Source organism: Lampetra planeri, chromosome 1, assembly GCF_965212315.1.
Source record: "Lampetra planeri chromosome 1, kcLamPlan1.2.h2, whole genome shotgun sequence".
Classification (NCBI taxonomy): domain Eukaryota; kingdom Metazoa; phylum Chordata; class Hyperoartia; order Petromyzontiformes; family Petromyzontidae; genus Lampetra; species Lampetra planeri.
The window spans coordinates 39,870,160-39,885,826 of record NC_136107.1 but is presented as its reverse complement, the minus strand read 5'-3'; the positions used below and the strand labels follow the sequence as shown (position 1 = coordinate 39,885,826).

At 49.6% G+C, this 15,667-nt stretch overlaps 2 protein-coding genes across 4 annotated transcripts in view; one reads left to right on the top strand and one right to left on the bottom strand.

The window, feature by feature from the left end:
- Positions 1-2,669, top strand: part of LOC144722548 (alpha-tectorin-like) — a 28,075-nt gene extending 25,406 nt beyond the window's left edge. Inside the window, exons 31-32 of the mRNA XM_078600730.1 lie at positions 1,445-1,541; positions 1,673-2,669. Coding sequence (XP_078456856.1) covers positions 1,445-1,541; positions 1,673-2,026 — 451 coding nt within the window. The 3' untranslated portion in view covers positions 2,027-2,669. The remainder of the gene's footprint in view (positions 1-1,444; positions 1,542-1,672) is intronic.
- A 260-nt stretch (positions 2,670-2,929) lies between these two features.
- Positions 2,930-15,667, bottom strand: part of LOC144722563 (inactive rhomboid protein 1-like) — a 45,293-nt gene continuing 32,555 nt past the window's right edge. For 2 of the 3 annotated variants that reach the window (XM_078600738.1, XM_078600748.1), the window contains 14 exons: positions 15,348-15,551; positions 14,249-14,377; positions 13,544-13,728; positions 11,145-11,432; positions 10,258-10,369; positions 9,718-9,792; positions 8,888-9,049; positions 8,289-8,386; positions 8,116-8,179; positions 7,869-7,963; positions 7,313-7,388; positions 6,814-6,914; positions 5,645-5,798; positions 2,930-4,782 (listed from right to left, as the gene is read on the bottom strand). In XM_078600738.1, the coding sequence (XP_078456864.1) occupies positions 4,357-4,782; positions 5,645-5,798; positions 6,814-6,914; positions 7,313-7,388; positions 7,869-7,963; positions 8,116-8,179; positions 8,289-8,386; positions 8,888-9,049; positions 9,718-9,792; positions 10,258-10,369; positions 11,145-11,432; positions 13,544-13,728; positions 14,249-14,377; positions 15,348-15,551 (2,169 nt within the window). In that variant the 3' untranslated portion in view covers positions 2,930-4,356. Of the gene's footprint in view, positions 4,783-5,644; positions 5,799-6,813; positions 7,163-7,312; positions 7,389-7,868; positions 7,964-8,115; positions 8,180-8,288; positions 8,387-8,887; positions 9,050-9,717; positions 9,793-10,257; positions 10,370-11,144; positions 11,433-13,543; positions 13,729-14,248; positions 14,378-15,347; positions 15,552-15,667 lie in introns of those variants that run through there. The other variant, XM_078600758.1, reaches the window with a different exon arrangement.

Genomic DNA, 15,667 nt, shown 5'->3' with positions numbered 1-15,667 from the left:
ACTCTTTGTGGGGGGGGGGGGGGGGGAGTATGGTCGCCTTCCTTTCGAAACTGGCCAGACGCTTGTTGCCCCGTTCTCGCAGCAGCGGGTTGTTTCGCCGGCTGTCGAACAAAGATGGTCACCGCATCGTGTGCACTTTTGATTGGAGCTTTTGTAGCCCGTCTGGAACGCTCTTCTGATTTTATTAGGAAGCCACTAGAGCTGTGCACTTAAATCATATTCCTGCGGAGGGAGCTGGTAGGAACGTTGGGTTGCTCGATCAATGGCCAGGGTCAACGGCGGCGTGGTGTATTCTGCAAATATGGCCGACTGAGGGCGGGCACACGCCTTGCAGTACACGTGTGTACAGTGCCCTGTGCAGAAATGTGTACAGTGCTCAACTAAAGGTTTTATTTTGACCGGGCAGGGCCCACTGAGCTGTATACGATTCGGAAGTGACCTTGCCTCCAATGTTGGCTCAACGAATTGGCGGCTTAAATGTAGAGATTGCGTGCCGTGGCCACCTTCCCCACCCAACTTCTCCCATATTTGGAATGCACGACGGACAAAATAATCCCCTGTGGGCTGGTGTAACCAGAGATTCCTACCAGTATCATCTAGATGGAGACGCTGCTTTATTTTATTATTTGTTTAGTTTAGTTGCTCCCCCTTGATTTAGCATGATTGACTACGTACAGTGCGAAAGACGTTCAACACTCACTGAACGCAACCTCCCGATGCGTCTATCTGCTGGGTGCATAGGAAGACGTGCCCACTGCTTAAACTGGTATAAACTGGTACTTGCCTATGGTGGCATCCCGGCCTGTCAATCTGATGGTGATGACCCCTCCATCGATCTGCTGCTAGATGAATGTCTTTCCACTTTGCCCATGTCGGGTTGTTTGTGCTTCGCCGTGCTGGTTTGGTTGTTTTAGCTCCTTGGCGATTGAGCTCCTAAAATGTGGATTGCCACCGCCTGACTGGATTTAAATTGATACACCTGGAATTTGTTAAGTAACCCAACTTGGAGTTTCTAGGTAGTAATAATGTTAAATGTCAGTTGGGCCCAATACCTGTCCTACTCGACCAGCTATCATGCATGAATGATCTCTTTCGGCTTGTGCCAAGATTTAAGATAACGTCTCGATTATACTGCGTGTCCGAGCGCAATTTTCTGACGTTTTGCGCAAAATTCCTGAAGACGTTCCTAGCAAACGGAGTAAAAACGTCAGACCATGATGCAGCCGATCGTCGCACACTGAACACGCTTCGGGCGCTGCACGACGGCAAGAAGAGGCCCCTGCGCTTTGCTCTTTGTTACAAGCAGTTGATGTGGCCGGCACCACTGCTGGAACTGTCCTGCATTCCATTTCATGGGTACTGCTTGGAGCTTTAGAGCCGCACTTAAGCCCGATTCCCCTACTGCATGGACGTGTTTTTTTTTAAATTTAAATCTCGACCCCAGGTGCCTCGACACGAACGTCCACAACCACACGGCCGACCGGACGACTCAGCGCTTCAGTTTCAAGGCTTTTTCCTTCACAATGGCAAACGCACACCACGTGAGTGTCCTATTGGGGCGGAGGTGTGTGTGTGCAAGTTACCGGTGAAATTGGCGCATCGTTACGCCATCTCTGTGTACATGGCCGCTAATCCTCCCCTGCCGTCTCCCCCCCCCTCCCGCACACTGAAGTTCTACGTCCACTGCTACATGTTGGTGTGCAAGACAACGGAGCTGGACTCGAGGTGCTGGAGGGGCTGCGTGACGCAGCAGCAGCGACGGAGGAGCAGCAGCAGCATCTCGTCTGTGTCCACGCCGGTCTACCTGCTCACCCGTGGTCCCCTCGTGAGGTGGAGTGACGAGACTCCTGCGCTGGAAGGCGAGTCGGCGTGCGCTGGGGACTTCACTCTTTGGTTTCCATTCATACCGTGTGTCCAAACAATGTTGCCTAGTCGTTCTTGTCATTGCACCTTTTTACAATATTTGGTTTTTAATGGGCGGTGTCATTCATGCAAAACTGCGTCTCAATGTACACCAACGGCATGATATTATTTTAGGAAGAACATGGATTCTCGCGAGATGCACAGCAGCACACCTGTACAAAAGTCGACTCGTAAAGGCCCGGAGTAAACTAAGTTTTTTTTAAAAATGGGACTTAAATAGTGGAAGGGACTTAAGTTGACAATTTATGGGAGGGGTGGGAGTGCATTCCACCCCTAGGAGTTGCAGATGCGAAGGCATGGCCACCCACCATCTGGCATTTCCATTTTAGGCTGAAATATCTCGTTCCAAAAACTCCATCCAGCAATTCCCTGAAAGAGGTTTTATTTGAGAATATAATAACTTTTTGGACAAATCCTTCAAAACAAGCAGAGGCCAGCTGCTAGCAAGGACTTGCCCAAACGGGGCCATTGCTGGAAATGTCATATTTTTTTGGGTGGGGGGGGGGTGTACATTGATTACTACTGAATTGTGAAGTGCTTGTTATTGTTTGTGCTTCTCCATCACCAAGCACACGCATCAAATTCTTTCTCTCTCTCTCCCCAGGAATGGTGCACTTCAGCACGCCCGTTTTGATGGTTGCGGCTGCGTGTGCCACCGCTCTGCTCGTGCTTGCCGTGTGTGTGATTAAGTTGAACTCTGGTCGTGTTTTTTTCCCGTGCATGAGAAAATAAAATGAGGGGCATGATGAGGTGTTCGCTTGAATCCTTTCATTTCCGCGTGGTGGTTTTTGATTTCTGGTGGTGCCAAATTGCTCTTCAACTCTGCTTTGTGTAACGTCGTCTTTTGTACCAGCAGTGCCTCTGGTGATGTTTCTGTCATGGACGTGGGTCAATTCAAAGGAACCTAGTATGTGTTCAGACTAATAAACCTCAACCGAAGGTCGTGGGCTGAAACGTCAGACTTGCTGTGTAAATTATGAACACCAAAATCACAACACCATCGGGATTTCTTGCATACAGCATTTTAATGATTGTAACATAAATAAATAAGCAATGCATTTAAAAAAAAATTGATTGCATTTCAACACTGCTTATCTCCCTTGGTATGTGCCATTTTATGTAGTTAAAACACTACAGTTTCAAAGGTCATCTTACAAAAATTCCACGTGTAAAATAGTGGCAGATAAAATTAAATAAGGCTGTTGAAGGGGCTTCTCAGTTGGTCCCAAAAATGTGGGTTTTGCAGCAAGGCACTATAAAGCTAAAGGTTTGCACACAAACATTACATTGTCATTTGGAATTCAATTCCATTTACAGCATTAAAAACAATTGCTAGGTAACATAAAACCCAACCGTTCCATGTGCAGGTTGCGGTACGCTGTAACCGCAAGCGATTTTTATATTTTCAACCGGTCAAACAAAAGCCCTTGTAGGTTTTTGTCGCAGTTGTGCTGTTGCAGCTCTCCCCAACGGGTTTTGTCAAAGGTTGGAGTTTGCGGCTTCCCCACGATGGCGCAGTAGTTCCTGAAGACGCTCCTCCCCTGGACACTGAGCAGAACGTCGGACACGCCGAACGCAATGTGGCAGCAACCCAAAACCGCGCACACTGAGGGTTGATCTGCCGAATGTGCTTGTGCTTCACGACGACCTACTGTGCAACCAGCAGGTGGCAGTTTTGGATCTCTTTGGTCTTGGTTAAGCCAAATATTGTGTGCAGTAAATACTCCATTAAGTTCTGAAATGCTGAAGGACTCGAAACGAAACGCCAACCATTGTATCCATGCTGCTGGGGCCACTTGCTGCAAGGCAGGTACTTATGCATCCTACGTTACTGGCCCAGGTGTGATTGGTGCATTCCTGATAGCTTGCATTTGGTAGAATCCCCGTCTTTTAATCTGCATAATGATAAAATCCATGAGTGACCTTTGTAGCCCCAAAGGGGTTAATGATTCTGCCTTGGTATGAGTTTCATTTGGTTTGCAACGTCAATGGTGGGAGGGGGGAGGGGCTTCAACTGTCTTGCACATCAAGCGGGGTGCTGGAATTGGATCTGACCAACAACTTGGGTGTGTTCTGTCGTGCTAAAAAATAATGCAGTCCTATAACGAGTTTCGGTTTGTTTTTGGAAAGGCAGTCTTGACAGCGAAGCAGAAGGGTGGAATTTTTGAGATCGATTGCAATCTGGCAAAATCCATCTTTTTGGCACGGTTCTAAGGCTGCAAATAAACTCTTCGACTAAATAACACTTGTGGTGTTATTGATGGAACGGTTTCACGTTCGTGTATTTTGAACCAAAGCAGCACCAGCTTTAGGCATCGATAAATGCTATCCAAAGCCCTTCGTGTGATTTATAAAAACCTTTTTTTGGTTTGGCTAAAGTCCTTTCGTTTATTTAAATGCTTTTTAAAAGAATGTGCAAAAGGGTGCAACATTTTACACCCCGTGAAGGTTTGGGTCCAGGTCGTATTTTTCACAGAATTCTTCCGTGAAGGGAATGCAGGTGAGGTATTCGCACCAGGAGCAGGTGATGGGGTAGACGTAGAACCACACCACCAGGGCAGCGGACAGGCCCACAAACACCAGCGACGACGCCATGATCTGGAGACGCTTGCGGCACTTGTCCAGCCGCCCGAAAGTCACGTAGGGCAGGAAGGCGAAGGACAGCATGAGCCCGCTGAGGAAGCCGAAGAAGTGTGCAAAGTTGTCGACCCAGGGCAGCATGCCGAATGCGAAGAGGAACAGGACGATGCCCAGGAGCTTGGCGAGTGCTCGCCACGGCCGAGCCAGCACCTGCCAGCTCTGCAGCAGCTCCACGAAGAGGCACGCCAGGATTCCGAACTGCGAACCGGCTGGTCCCACCTGCAAGGAGAGGTCTGGTGGGTGAGACGTTGCGTTCTATGTACAGACCACACCCCCTTGCTCGACTTGCTGGACACTGCTGCCCCCATGGTACAAGGGTCGGCAAGCACGGCGCTTTCTATGATGGGGTCAATGGTTCAATTTGATCTGGAGCAGCAACTAAAACAATGCCACGTTTTATGAAATCGTGTGCCCATGGCTCCCCCTCTGTACACAGCCGTATATACAGGGGTATAGCACATGGAGTGGAATCAGTGCCATGGCCTTAACACATTTAACGCCGAGGCGCTTACCTAAGTTGGTGCTAATGTTAAGAATCTTTAGTGGCTGCAATCCGTCTGTTGAGTTACTACAGCTCACCCTTTGTCATTCTGTTACATTAATTCATTTCCTTTTAGGAATTCTAGATTTGAAGCTTTCGTGACTGCAAGTATTCATATTCTTAGGTTTTTTTTCGGTAAAGTGACGTAGGTAAAACATCTAAATTAATAAAAGTAAAATAAAATTAAAATCACGTTTCAGAGGCAACACAAGCTTCCGTCTTCAGGTGGAACCGTCACAGCACGCTTGCTGTAATCAAGTAAATGAGAGATTCCAAGGGATACTACCTGGTATATATACTGGTTTAGGGGAGGGGGATGGGCCAGGACCGGCCCACTTTTATTATTATGGTAAGGTGCGGCTTGAGACTAAGGCTAGTCTATACAACAAAGGACTGAGCCTTTATTATGGTACACATTGATCACAACGCAGCGTTATTGTCTGCAGCCTATGGCACTTTCAAACAGTCGTGGCCTGGTCTGTGAACATTCCTTTTTAAATAAAATTCATTTTCACACGCGCGCAGGATGCAGTTCCATACCTCGGCCCTGTACGGCAGGAAAATGGCCGAGGCCAAGTTGCCCGCGATCCCACTGAGGAGGTAGATTATGGATATGCGCAGCCACCCCGCCAGCTTCTCGAGGTCCCGCAAGACGGTCATTTGGAAGCAGACTGAGAGCAGGCAGTGCAGTATCCTGCACAGGGAAGGTCGCAGATCGCACGGCAAGAAACGAGTTGCTGTCACCACTTCCCGTTTATTTTTTATTTCGCATCGCTGAGTGCTCGCACTGCATCCCCGTGTGTTTGTTGTGATTTTTCGCGTTGTGGTGATGGTTCCAGAGCCGTGGCAAGGCGTTTCGCTACGAATGCGGCAACCCGACTTCAGATTCTCACTCATGGCCGCCACCTCGGGCGACTTATCCAAACTGATTCTGGCCCTCGTCTAGATCAACTCTGCCTCAAATGAGTACCTGGTGCAGTGTAAACATTGCCACCCCCCCCCCCCCCCCCCCTTTGCGTACCTTGCCGGACTTGATAGATGCGAGCTAACAGCACTTACCCCAACAGGTTGTGTAGGCTAGACTGGCGGGTCTTTGCCAGGTTTTGGATTGGCCCCTTTAATGGACCCCCATAGTGGCAATGACCTAAATCCAATCTCTCTATCGCTTGCGTGAGCAGGGGAATTTGTTGGAGGTAGATTAGTGGTGCAAACGTGTTTGGGCTGGAGCATGTGCGAGTTGGCACGCTGCAAGTAGCCCAGAGATGCGACGGCCATCACGTGACTGCTCCATGTGCGAGTGCCCAGCTGCGTGCACCGCATGTCCATAGCACAACATTTGTTTTCTGGCCTTAATCCGGCAGCAGATGAGCTATATTGTGTGTGTGTGTATGTATGGACTTCTTTCGCACCGTACGTAGCCAACCGTGCTAATCGGAGGTGAGCGAGGAAGGACGACACACTATAAACACAAAGCAGTCCTAAATAAATCCGTTTTCAATCGAGATTTAAATGTGCATGGCTCCCAGTGCTCTCAAAATGTCGGAAGGAAGAGCATTCTAGACGGCCGCAGAAGCACATCTACAAACGTGTGCAGTGACGGGCTTCCTTCGATGGCAAGCCAAAAGTCACTGCTGCGAGGATGACCGGAGTTCACGTGATCGTCATGCTCATTGATGTGTGGTGTGTGCGCGCAGGGCATTCCAGCTCACCCAGCATGTAGGAAGAGCGACAGCCACAAGCGGTAGAACTGATCAGGCACCTCCGGGTTGAGGAAGGGCAGCAAGCCACACACATCGTGCATGCAGTACACCTGGGACCACAGGCACGCGTGTGTGCCGTGCCACCCACAGAGCGATGATTAATTCACATTCCTGCATAGGTTGTAGTTGTGGTCTCCGATGGCTGTTTGGGTTGTACGGTGCGGCGTTCGGCATATCCGGCGTTTGACCCCATCAGCTGGGGAGCTCCAGAAACGACTTCATCAACCTTGATGTGCTCTGTGCACAGTTGCACTAATCGCAGCGAGTAAAGCTGTCGAGCCAGTCTAATCTTCAGTAACTGAAGTCACCTCCCAGCAAGTGGAGTCAAACGTCAGACGTGCCACACAACGCAAGGTACCATCCGAAAAACACAGCGGCGAATGATTAATTTGCATTATTCGTATAGTATGGATGATGGTGCATCATTGCAGTGTGTTTTGCTTGGTACCTGCGAGCACAAGGCTGCTTTTTCATGAAAGTAGCCGTTCATGAAGTCGCAGTACTCCCTTGATGTAATTTCACATCTGTGTCCAAGAATGCAGAATTATTGCGATTTGATTAATGCACAGTAGATGGCACATTGTCGGTCTGGCGAGTTTACAAATCTGACGATTTCAAGATGAGCCTCCATGTGCAGCACGGTTGCAAGAACAGGAGCAAGGACATTACTGAGCCGTGTATCTATTAATTGACCCCCCCACAGGAATTGGCTGGCTTCAGCCTGCAATTGAAGGCTGCGCTTAATCACGTTCCAACTACGGTAAATTAAATGGTGGCCTTGTTGTGAGCACGGCCGAAGTCCAATCCGTTCATCCCAACCAGCGCACTGCCCGTCATACGCTTATACAGGAGATACACATGCTATGCATGAAGGAACTCGTGATGCCATCGAACGTATTGCGAATCTTTGCATACGGTTGTAATGCTCTGTTGGTTGCTTTTTTAAATGCCACATGAAGGGCGGAAGACGACGACTGAAATTGAGAGCTGAATGCATCGCTGACCGTCCTTTGGTACCAATGCAGCATGGGTGTCCAGTGACGTCGCAATCCATGTGTGCGAAACTGGTGAAGTTTCCCAGGGCCACTTTTGTGCAAATCTGAAAGAAGAAAAAAAAGGGAAAATTTAAGCTTTTTTAAAAATAGAACCGGCAATACAAATGAACTTTTTTTTAAACCAAGAAGTTATTTTTGTGAAACAAAAGAACACTGCGATGCTTGTGTCGGGGGAAACACTTGAGGAGGATTTTACCGGCCACTTTGTGATGTTATCCGGCCACTCGTGAGGCGGCACCGAAGCCGGCTCTTCGCAAATTCTGTGCAACAAAAGGGGGAGAGACGATATTTAATTTCGCTTATCGCGACGACGAAAACTAATGCGTTTTTTTATTATTGTGGGTACAACCGTCATTTTTTTTTACTTGCCTTGGGTCCTGCCCACAAACTGCCCCAGATGTTCTGGCCACTTCTCCGAGCGAGGGAGAATCGTTTTCTGGCCACTTAATCCACGTTGACAGCGATTCCTGCACGAATCACGTGAAAAAAACTTAAGTACGTAAATTGCAACCATTCTTGGTTGAAAAAAACAATATATATTTGAATCTATTAAATATATGTACAGTCCATTTAAACCCCTGGAAATGTTCAAGAAACGCTGGTTTGTATTTCACCTAATGAGAACATTTACTCGAAGTTGATACCACAGGTTACTGCTCCCCTTTCACAAACCGGTTTGGGGCGAATATTGCAAAGAGGTGTAACCAATAGCTCTCTGATGTGTACAAGTTGGTCCGCCGTGTTGTTTGGTTACGTCTGTTTTGCTTCACCTACTGGTAGCTTCTTCTGGAATGTTCTCCGCTCCCCCCCAGCATGTGGCGCGAAACGTCGGGCATCGTGCCAAGCGATACAAAACGGCTCCGCAGTGCAACCGTGAAAACCTAACGCAGTAGTTGGTGGTTTTTAAGCGACCGTGCGTTTTTGCGTTGAAGTCCCGTGGCCCCCCCTCTGCCCTGCGTCACACGTACGGAGCAGTCCTTGCGCGACGTCTGCACGCATCCCGAGCCGTCGTTGCGGACGCAGCACCCGGACTCGCGCTCCGTCGCTTGCGCCCGCTTGATCAGATTGAACACCTGCATGTCCTGCCTCATGCACGGGGAGAACTTTGCTCCGAGGTGGATGAGAGACTCCTGGGCACGTCGGAAAGAATGGGATAAGATTTCAATGTATGGTGCGTTTTTTTTATTAGAAAGATTTTTAATGGTGGTGTTGCCGCTGCAACTCCAAGTGCCCTGACAACCACGTCTAATCTCGACCATTCCGATGCCCTGCTGCGGTCTAGCCAAGGGGGGGGGGGACCCCCAGTGTCGGCTACCCCTGTGCGGTACGAGCCGTACGCAGCATTGGTCTGCAAATGGGTATTCGCGTGCCAGTACGGGGGCGATGTTGCTATGCGGTATTTCCCAAGAAAGTAATTTTCTCAGTTACCACATGTCCTAAATTTGATCGGGACTGCCAGGAATTCGCACCCGTTATGCGGTTGGCAGGAATTGAATTGTACCGAGATCTGGTGGAATTGTTATTTTTTTTAATAACAGTAAACTGCGCAGTTTTGATCGACCTAGGCTGCCTGAAAAATATATCCTGTGTTTTGGTCTGTGCATTAACGTGGCAATCCAATTTGCGGATGCAGTAATCACGTTACATTTTGACATTTGGGTCATGTCACCGGCACAGGGTCCCTCTTCCATTTCAGCTGGTGAGGCTTCCTCAATGGTTTCAGTCAAAACGCCCATGAGCATCTTAACACGAGCCCATAAATAATTAGCAAAGTAAATTTTTCATCATCGCGTCTTACCGAATTTGGGCCAATCCAAAAGTTTTCATGCTGCAGATACGTAGCGCTGTCATATATTCCTTTGTGCGTGAGAATCTGCAAGTGGTGAAATACAATTCCAGTTAAAGCACGCACACAAATACATCGTCAACACTGGCAACGCTGCCGTGTTGACCGCTCAACCACGTTTGTGAAGTTGAAGAAGACAGCAGAAAACAGGGTGATTAACACAAAAATACCACTCTCTACGGGACGTTTTTGGCAGTATCAAAGTTTGAAAAATAATAACAGCTTTTACCCTTTCTGGCAATAAAACTGGCGTTAAGATGTTCAAACGCTGGTGAGACATTAAAATACTGTGTGGGTGGTGAAATCAATCGTGCCTCCTAGTACGCACATAATCCTATAGCAAATTATACTCCTCTGGAATATGCATAGCAATTATTGGAGGCCCTACTCGCACAGGGGCCTCCTGAGACACGGTGAGGCTTTCCCCGAGGGTAAACGAGAAGAAATAACGTTAACGATAAAGGGGTAAGGGAAACGGAGAGGTCGTCTCACCGTGCCAGACGTCTCGTGCTGTACAAAGCCGACGGGAGCAATCCCATAGATGCACACGGCCAGGATGGTGATCAAGATGTGCACAAACGTAATCCAGTACGTGAAGTATGGCCTGCAAGACGTGACGTGCGCGCACACGAATATACCAAATAAAACTCTTATAAATAAAATGTTATGGTTCATTTATAACGCGTGTGAGTCTCAAACCATGGCTCTCGTTTGTATTTTTCTCTAATATACATTGCAGGTGGCAGCCACAGCACAATTAACATCTTTGAGTGGCCAATACAAGCAAATTGCACTCTCAAACACTTTAATAAGCAGCACTGTACAGAAACTGCCATGTAGTGACATAATCGAGCTCTGCCTGTATTTGCCCTCTAAGCTTTTTATCCCGATACTCGCTTTCATTAGCCGCATACAACAACTGGTATCTCCAGTGTTCTAAATGGACACGTAGCAGTGCCAGCATGAAAACCTCTTCACCTTGCATGCCGCGTTCAGAAAATGCCGTGGTGTCGGGCAAATGCCGGTGGCCGTTCTGGGAAGTGCCAGAATGGCGTACCAGTTCGGATGCGGGGCACACTTCCACTCCCGGTGCATCGCTAAATGTACGTATTGGCAGTACACCGGTACGGCATAACGCTGGTCCTCCGTGGGAGTCTACAATACAAATTTAAACCGACACTCCCTTTCGTCTTCCGACTGCTTTGGCATCGCGTGAACCGATTTTGCGAATCGCGGGAATTGTTTTTTTTGCGTTTTAATATGATTCATCGCACACCGGTGTACCGCCAATCCGTTAAAATGTCACCTCCTAGTGGCACCAAATTCTGCTGTGGCACGCGGAGCTGAAGTATCGGCGATGCCCGCACGCAGGCGCACACCTGTGGTCGTCCAGCTCCTCCAGCCGCTGCTTGGTCACGCTGTCGATGCGCTTGCGGTACGTGCGGTTGGTGAGCCGGCCCACCATGCCCAGGCCGTACGGCCGCTTCTCGCGCACGAACGCCAGCTCGTGCACCAGCCGAGGGATGCGCTTGCCCCGCCGCCGCTGCACGCAAGTGCTCACCACCTCCTGCCGCAGAGGGACGCGGGTGCCCGCCGCCGTCGCCTGCTGCTGCTGCTGCTGGGCGGTGGTGCCACCCGGACTCGGCTTCCTCCACCCTCTCTCCGGCCTGCGGCATGACGGGTGGACGGTGCGTGGCATCAGCCTCCGTGTCTTGCTTGCTCTGCGAGCCCGTGCATTTGCTCGGAGCCCAAGTGAAGTTTTATAGGGGCCCGGGGCTAGCTCTAACTGGTTTCGTCACCATCCTTGCCTAATGCCTAACGCTCCATGGTTATTCACCTTTTGGCGGTTTCAGTTCTCGATTTTAAACGTGGCGCATCAATTGCAAAACTAAATAAAAGTTGAAGTAAACAAAACTATTTTAATTTGTTTCACAACTGGTAGTAGAATACAAAGTCATGCCTTAGTTGCAAATTGTGTACATGATTTATCATTGCGCTACAATATTAGATTACAATCATTATAAAGCCGTATTTATATTTTTTGGGGCCCCTAAAAATACTGGGTCCTGTCCACTTGCCACGCGAGTCCGGCCCTGGTGCCCACTCACTGCGTTTAAACTAAACCGTGAAATCGGCCCACGAGCCATGTGAGATGCAGAATTAATTTCGGAGATGTCTGGGGAACGTGTAACGGCAGATGCCGGTAACTAGATATCCCATTTGCTTGAAGTTGTTCACCGCATTCAGACTGTGGAGTGCCCTTGAGCCGTAACGCTGTGGGACGTTACTTTGGTTAAGGCTCCCTCCTTGGGCTGCTGGACAACGATACCGAAATCCCGACGGCAGACCGCTCGAGTGGTAGGGTCCGGATGTGAAATATTCCACGTGCTAATCTCGCACGAGACCATCGCGGTGAAATGCGGTGCGGTAACCCTTAATTATTTATTTGGCTCAGAAACTCTGCATGCTGCGTCACTCAACGCGTCTGGGCATTCGTGCGCTTCGTTCCAAACGATGGGCTCAATTTTAAAAGACAATAAATCTGCGGCACAAAGCTGCGGCCCTGCACGTTCGCGTTGTCTGTCCGAGCCGCCTATCCCGCTACGCGCCACTCACTTGTCGCGGAAGTTGTACACCCCCCCCTCCCACCCCCATGGTTGGATCAATAATAATAATTTACAACAAAAAATAGACGATAATAACAATAGCTAACTGCCATAATACAGTTTTTTGGGGGTTAGATTGTGTAAATATATAAATGTGTCGTTAAACCCGCCACCACTCGATACAGCCAATGAGTAAGGTTTGTCACTGTGTGTGTGTGTCTGTGCGAGTGGTATCTACAGGTGTGTGTGTGAGTGTCTGTCTGAGTGGTATGTACAGGTGTGTGTGTGCGGAGCTGTGTGAGTGGTTTGTACAGGTGTGTGTCTGTGTGAGTGGTATGTACAGGTGTGTGTGTGCGGAGCTGTGTGAGTGGTTTGTACAGGTGTGTGTCTGTGTGAGTGGTATGTACAGGCGTGTGTCTGTGTGAGTGGTATGTACAGGTGTGTGTGTGTGTCTGTGTGTGTGTGTGTGAGTGGTATGTACAGGTGTGTGTCTGTGTGAGTGGTATGTACAGGTGTGTGTGTGTGTGAGTGGTTTGTACAGGTGTGTGTCTGTGTGAGTGGTATGTACAGGTGTGTGTGTGTGTGTGTGTGTCTGTGTGTGTGTGTGTGAGTGGTATGTACAGGTGTGTGTGTGAGTGGTATGTACAGGTGTGTGTGTGTGTGAGTGGTATGTACAGGTGTGTGTGTGTGTGTGAGTGGTTTGTACAGGTGTGTGTGTGTACAGGTATGTGTGTGTGTGAGTGGTATGTACAGGTGTGTGTGTGTACAGGTGTGTGTCTGTGTGAGTGGTATGTACAGGTGTGTGTGTGTCTGTGTGTGTGTGAGTGGTATGTACAGGTGTGTGTGTGTCTGTGTGTGTGTGAGTGGTATGTACAGGTGTGTGTGTGTGTACAGGTGTGTGTGTGTACAGGTGTGTGTCTGTGTGAGTGGTATGTACAGGTGTGTGTGTGTCTGTGTGTGTGAGTGGTATGTACAGGTGTGTGTGTGTCTGTGTGTGTGTGAGTGGCATGTACAGGTGTGTGTCTGTGTGTGTGTGTGTGAGTGGTATGTACAGGTGTGTGTGTGTGTGTCTGTGTGTGTGTGTGTGAGTGGTATGTACAGGTGTGTGTGTGAGTGGTATGTACAGGTGTGTGTGTGTGTGTGTACCTGTGTGTGAGCGTGTTGGGACTCACAGCAAGCAGTGCGCCATCTCCAGCGCGTCGCGCTGCAGGGGCATCCCCGAGAGGTCGGGCGGCTCCGGCCGGGGGGGCGATGCCTCCTCCTCCTCCTCCTCGTCCTCCGCTGAGACGGCCGCCTCCGGGATCGACTCAAACACCTCGTCCAGGTAGGCAGACGTCTCCTCCGGCACGGCGGCTTCCTGGGAGTGTGCCGTCGATAGCGGCGGCGGCGACGGGCAAGAGGAACGTCACGAGGGGTGCCATTGTGTCGACGGCGCCATTGTCCTCCGGGAGATTGTGACAAGCTATTTTCTTAAGTGGATCGGTACACGACTCCCCACTCGACATTGTGCCTTGCTCGCGCACGCTTTTAAAGGCGGTTTTATTTTTCATTTTCATGAAGTCCAACGATAAAAACAACCGCTATTTTGTCATCATGCAGTGTGGAAGTATTGACCAAAAAGTTAAATGTTTTTTTTATCCCATTTGTCACTACAGCAGCATTTTACTATTTTGTAAATAAATAAAGAATAATCAACGATGTCATTGTCCAACAAATGTTTCGCACTTCACTGGCCAGCGCACAAAATGACGCATGCCATTAGACAAACCCATTAACAATACACTGCTGAGTGCATTAGTCAAGTAGACCCGGCTGTGTGCACCAGCCAAAGCCAAGTGGAGCCACGGGACTCTCTGTGCAAGGGGGTCGCAACTCACTCTGTTAAAGAAGGAGGTATCCAGCTCCTCCACGTGTTCCAGAGTGTCGTCGTCCATGAAGCTCGTGGGCACGAAGCTGCAGCGCTGCATTGGTCCCAGCCTCAAGGTTCCCTCTCTGATTGATCGTCTCTAGAAAGAGAGGTCGCACTACATTGCAGTGTTCGTAAAGCGTCAAAACGCTCCGTCGCCATCATCGGCACGTGGCAATTCGGTGTGCGAGTTGACGGCCTCCCCAGTCCGCCGTCGTCTCCCACAATCCTACGAAATAATAATAACAACTCACTTGGCACCTGCGCACGAGCCGATTCCATAGCTCCGTCTCTTTGGTGGCACGTCTTCCCGCGCACGTTAGTCGTTTCTTTGATGCCTCCGTGTCAAAATACATTTGCCATCTAAAAATGATGCGTTGCTGAAGAATCCCTGTAACCTGTTCACTCCCTGGCCTACGATCACCGCTGGTTTTTTTATTTTCAATCCAAGCGTCACTTTTGTCAATGCCAGAGTGGCTTGATCCGTTCTTGTCCAGAGTTCAGGGCGTGCTTTGAAAATGTTCGTGGCCGATAACTGCAGCGACGAACGAGCCATCCGATCCCAAACCAATCCCTCAAGCAAAGCCACTGAACGAGCACTACTAGAGCTGGCACGCAAGTCTTACATTTCTCCCAGTTTGCAGTAAATAAATAAATGTACAGTATTAACTCTTAGCTATTCCTCTCAACATATTAACTCTGATCTCACCCCCCGCCATAGGAATGTGGAATTTCCCACCACTGACTCGGGGCGATAGATGAGAGAATGGCACCGCCTCAATGCTCATTTGAGGAGCAGCAGGAGATCACCGTGACGTTTACACCTCCAGCAGTCCCGACTGTTGCTGGCCACGTAACATTCCAGGCATCAAATTTTACATTCTCGCGTACAAAAACCCTCTCCGATAGCCTTCTCGTGTAAACCGACATCACAACGATTGGTTTGACTGCGCTCGGGAAGCTGCGACTTGCACGCGCAACCGGAGCTGCGTGTCACCTCGTGGTATTTTTTGCGGACGTGGATTTTCTGTGGTTGGGAGGGGGGGGGGGGGCAACGACCCGGCGCTCACCTTGACCAGGGCGGTGGCGGCGCGGATGCTCATCTTGGCGACCGACTGCCGCTTGCGGCGCACGTAGGAGCGGCCGACGACAGAGCTGGTGAAGGAGGAGATCGAGGCGGCGCCGGGCGTGATCGGCGTGCGCGGGACGCTGACTCCATCGTAGAAGTCATCCGTGGCCCTGTAGGCTCGTCCCCGTGCCAGTGGGTCATAGATCTGCCGGCGGTGAAGAACCAAAAAATATATAACTCACCCCCCCCCGTCACCCCCACCCACAACAAAAATAAACCAATCTATCAAAAAATATGGCGACAGTGCCATAATTAAGGATT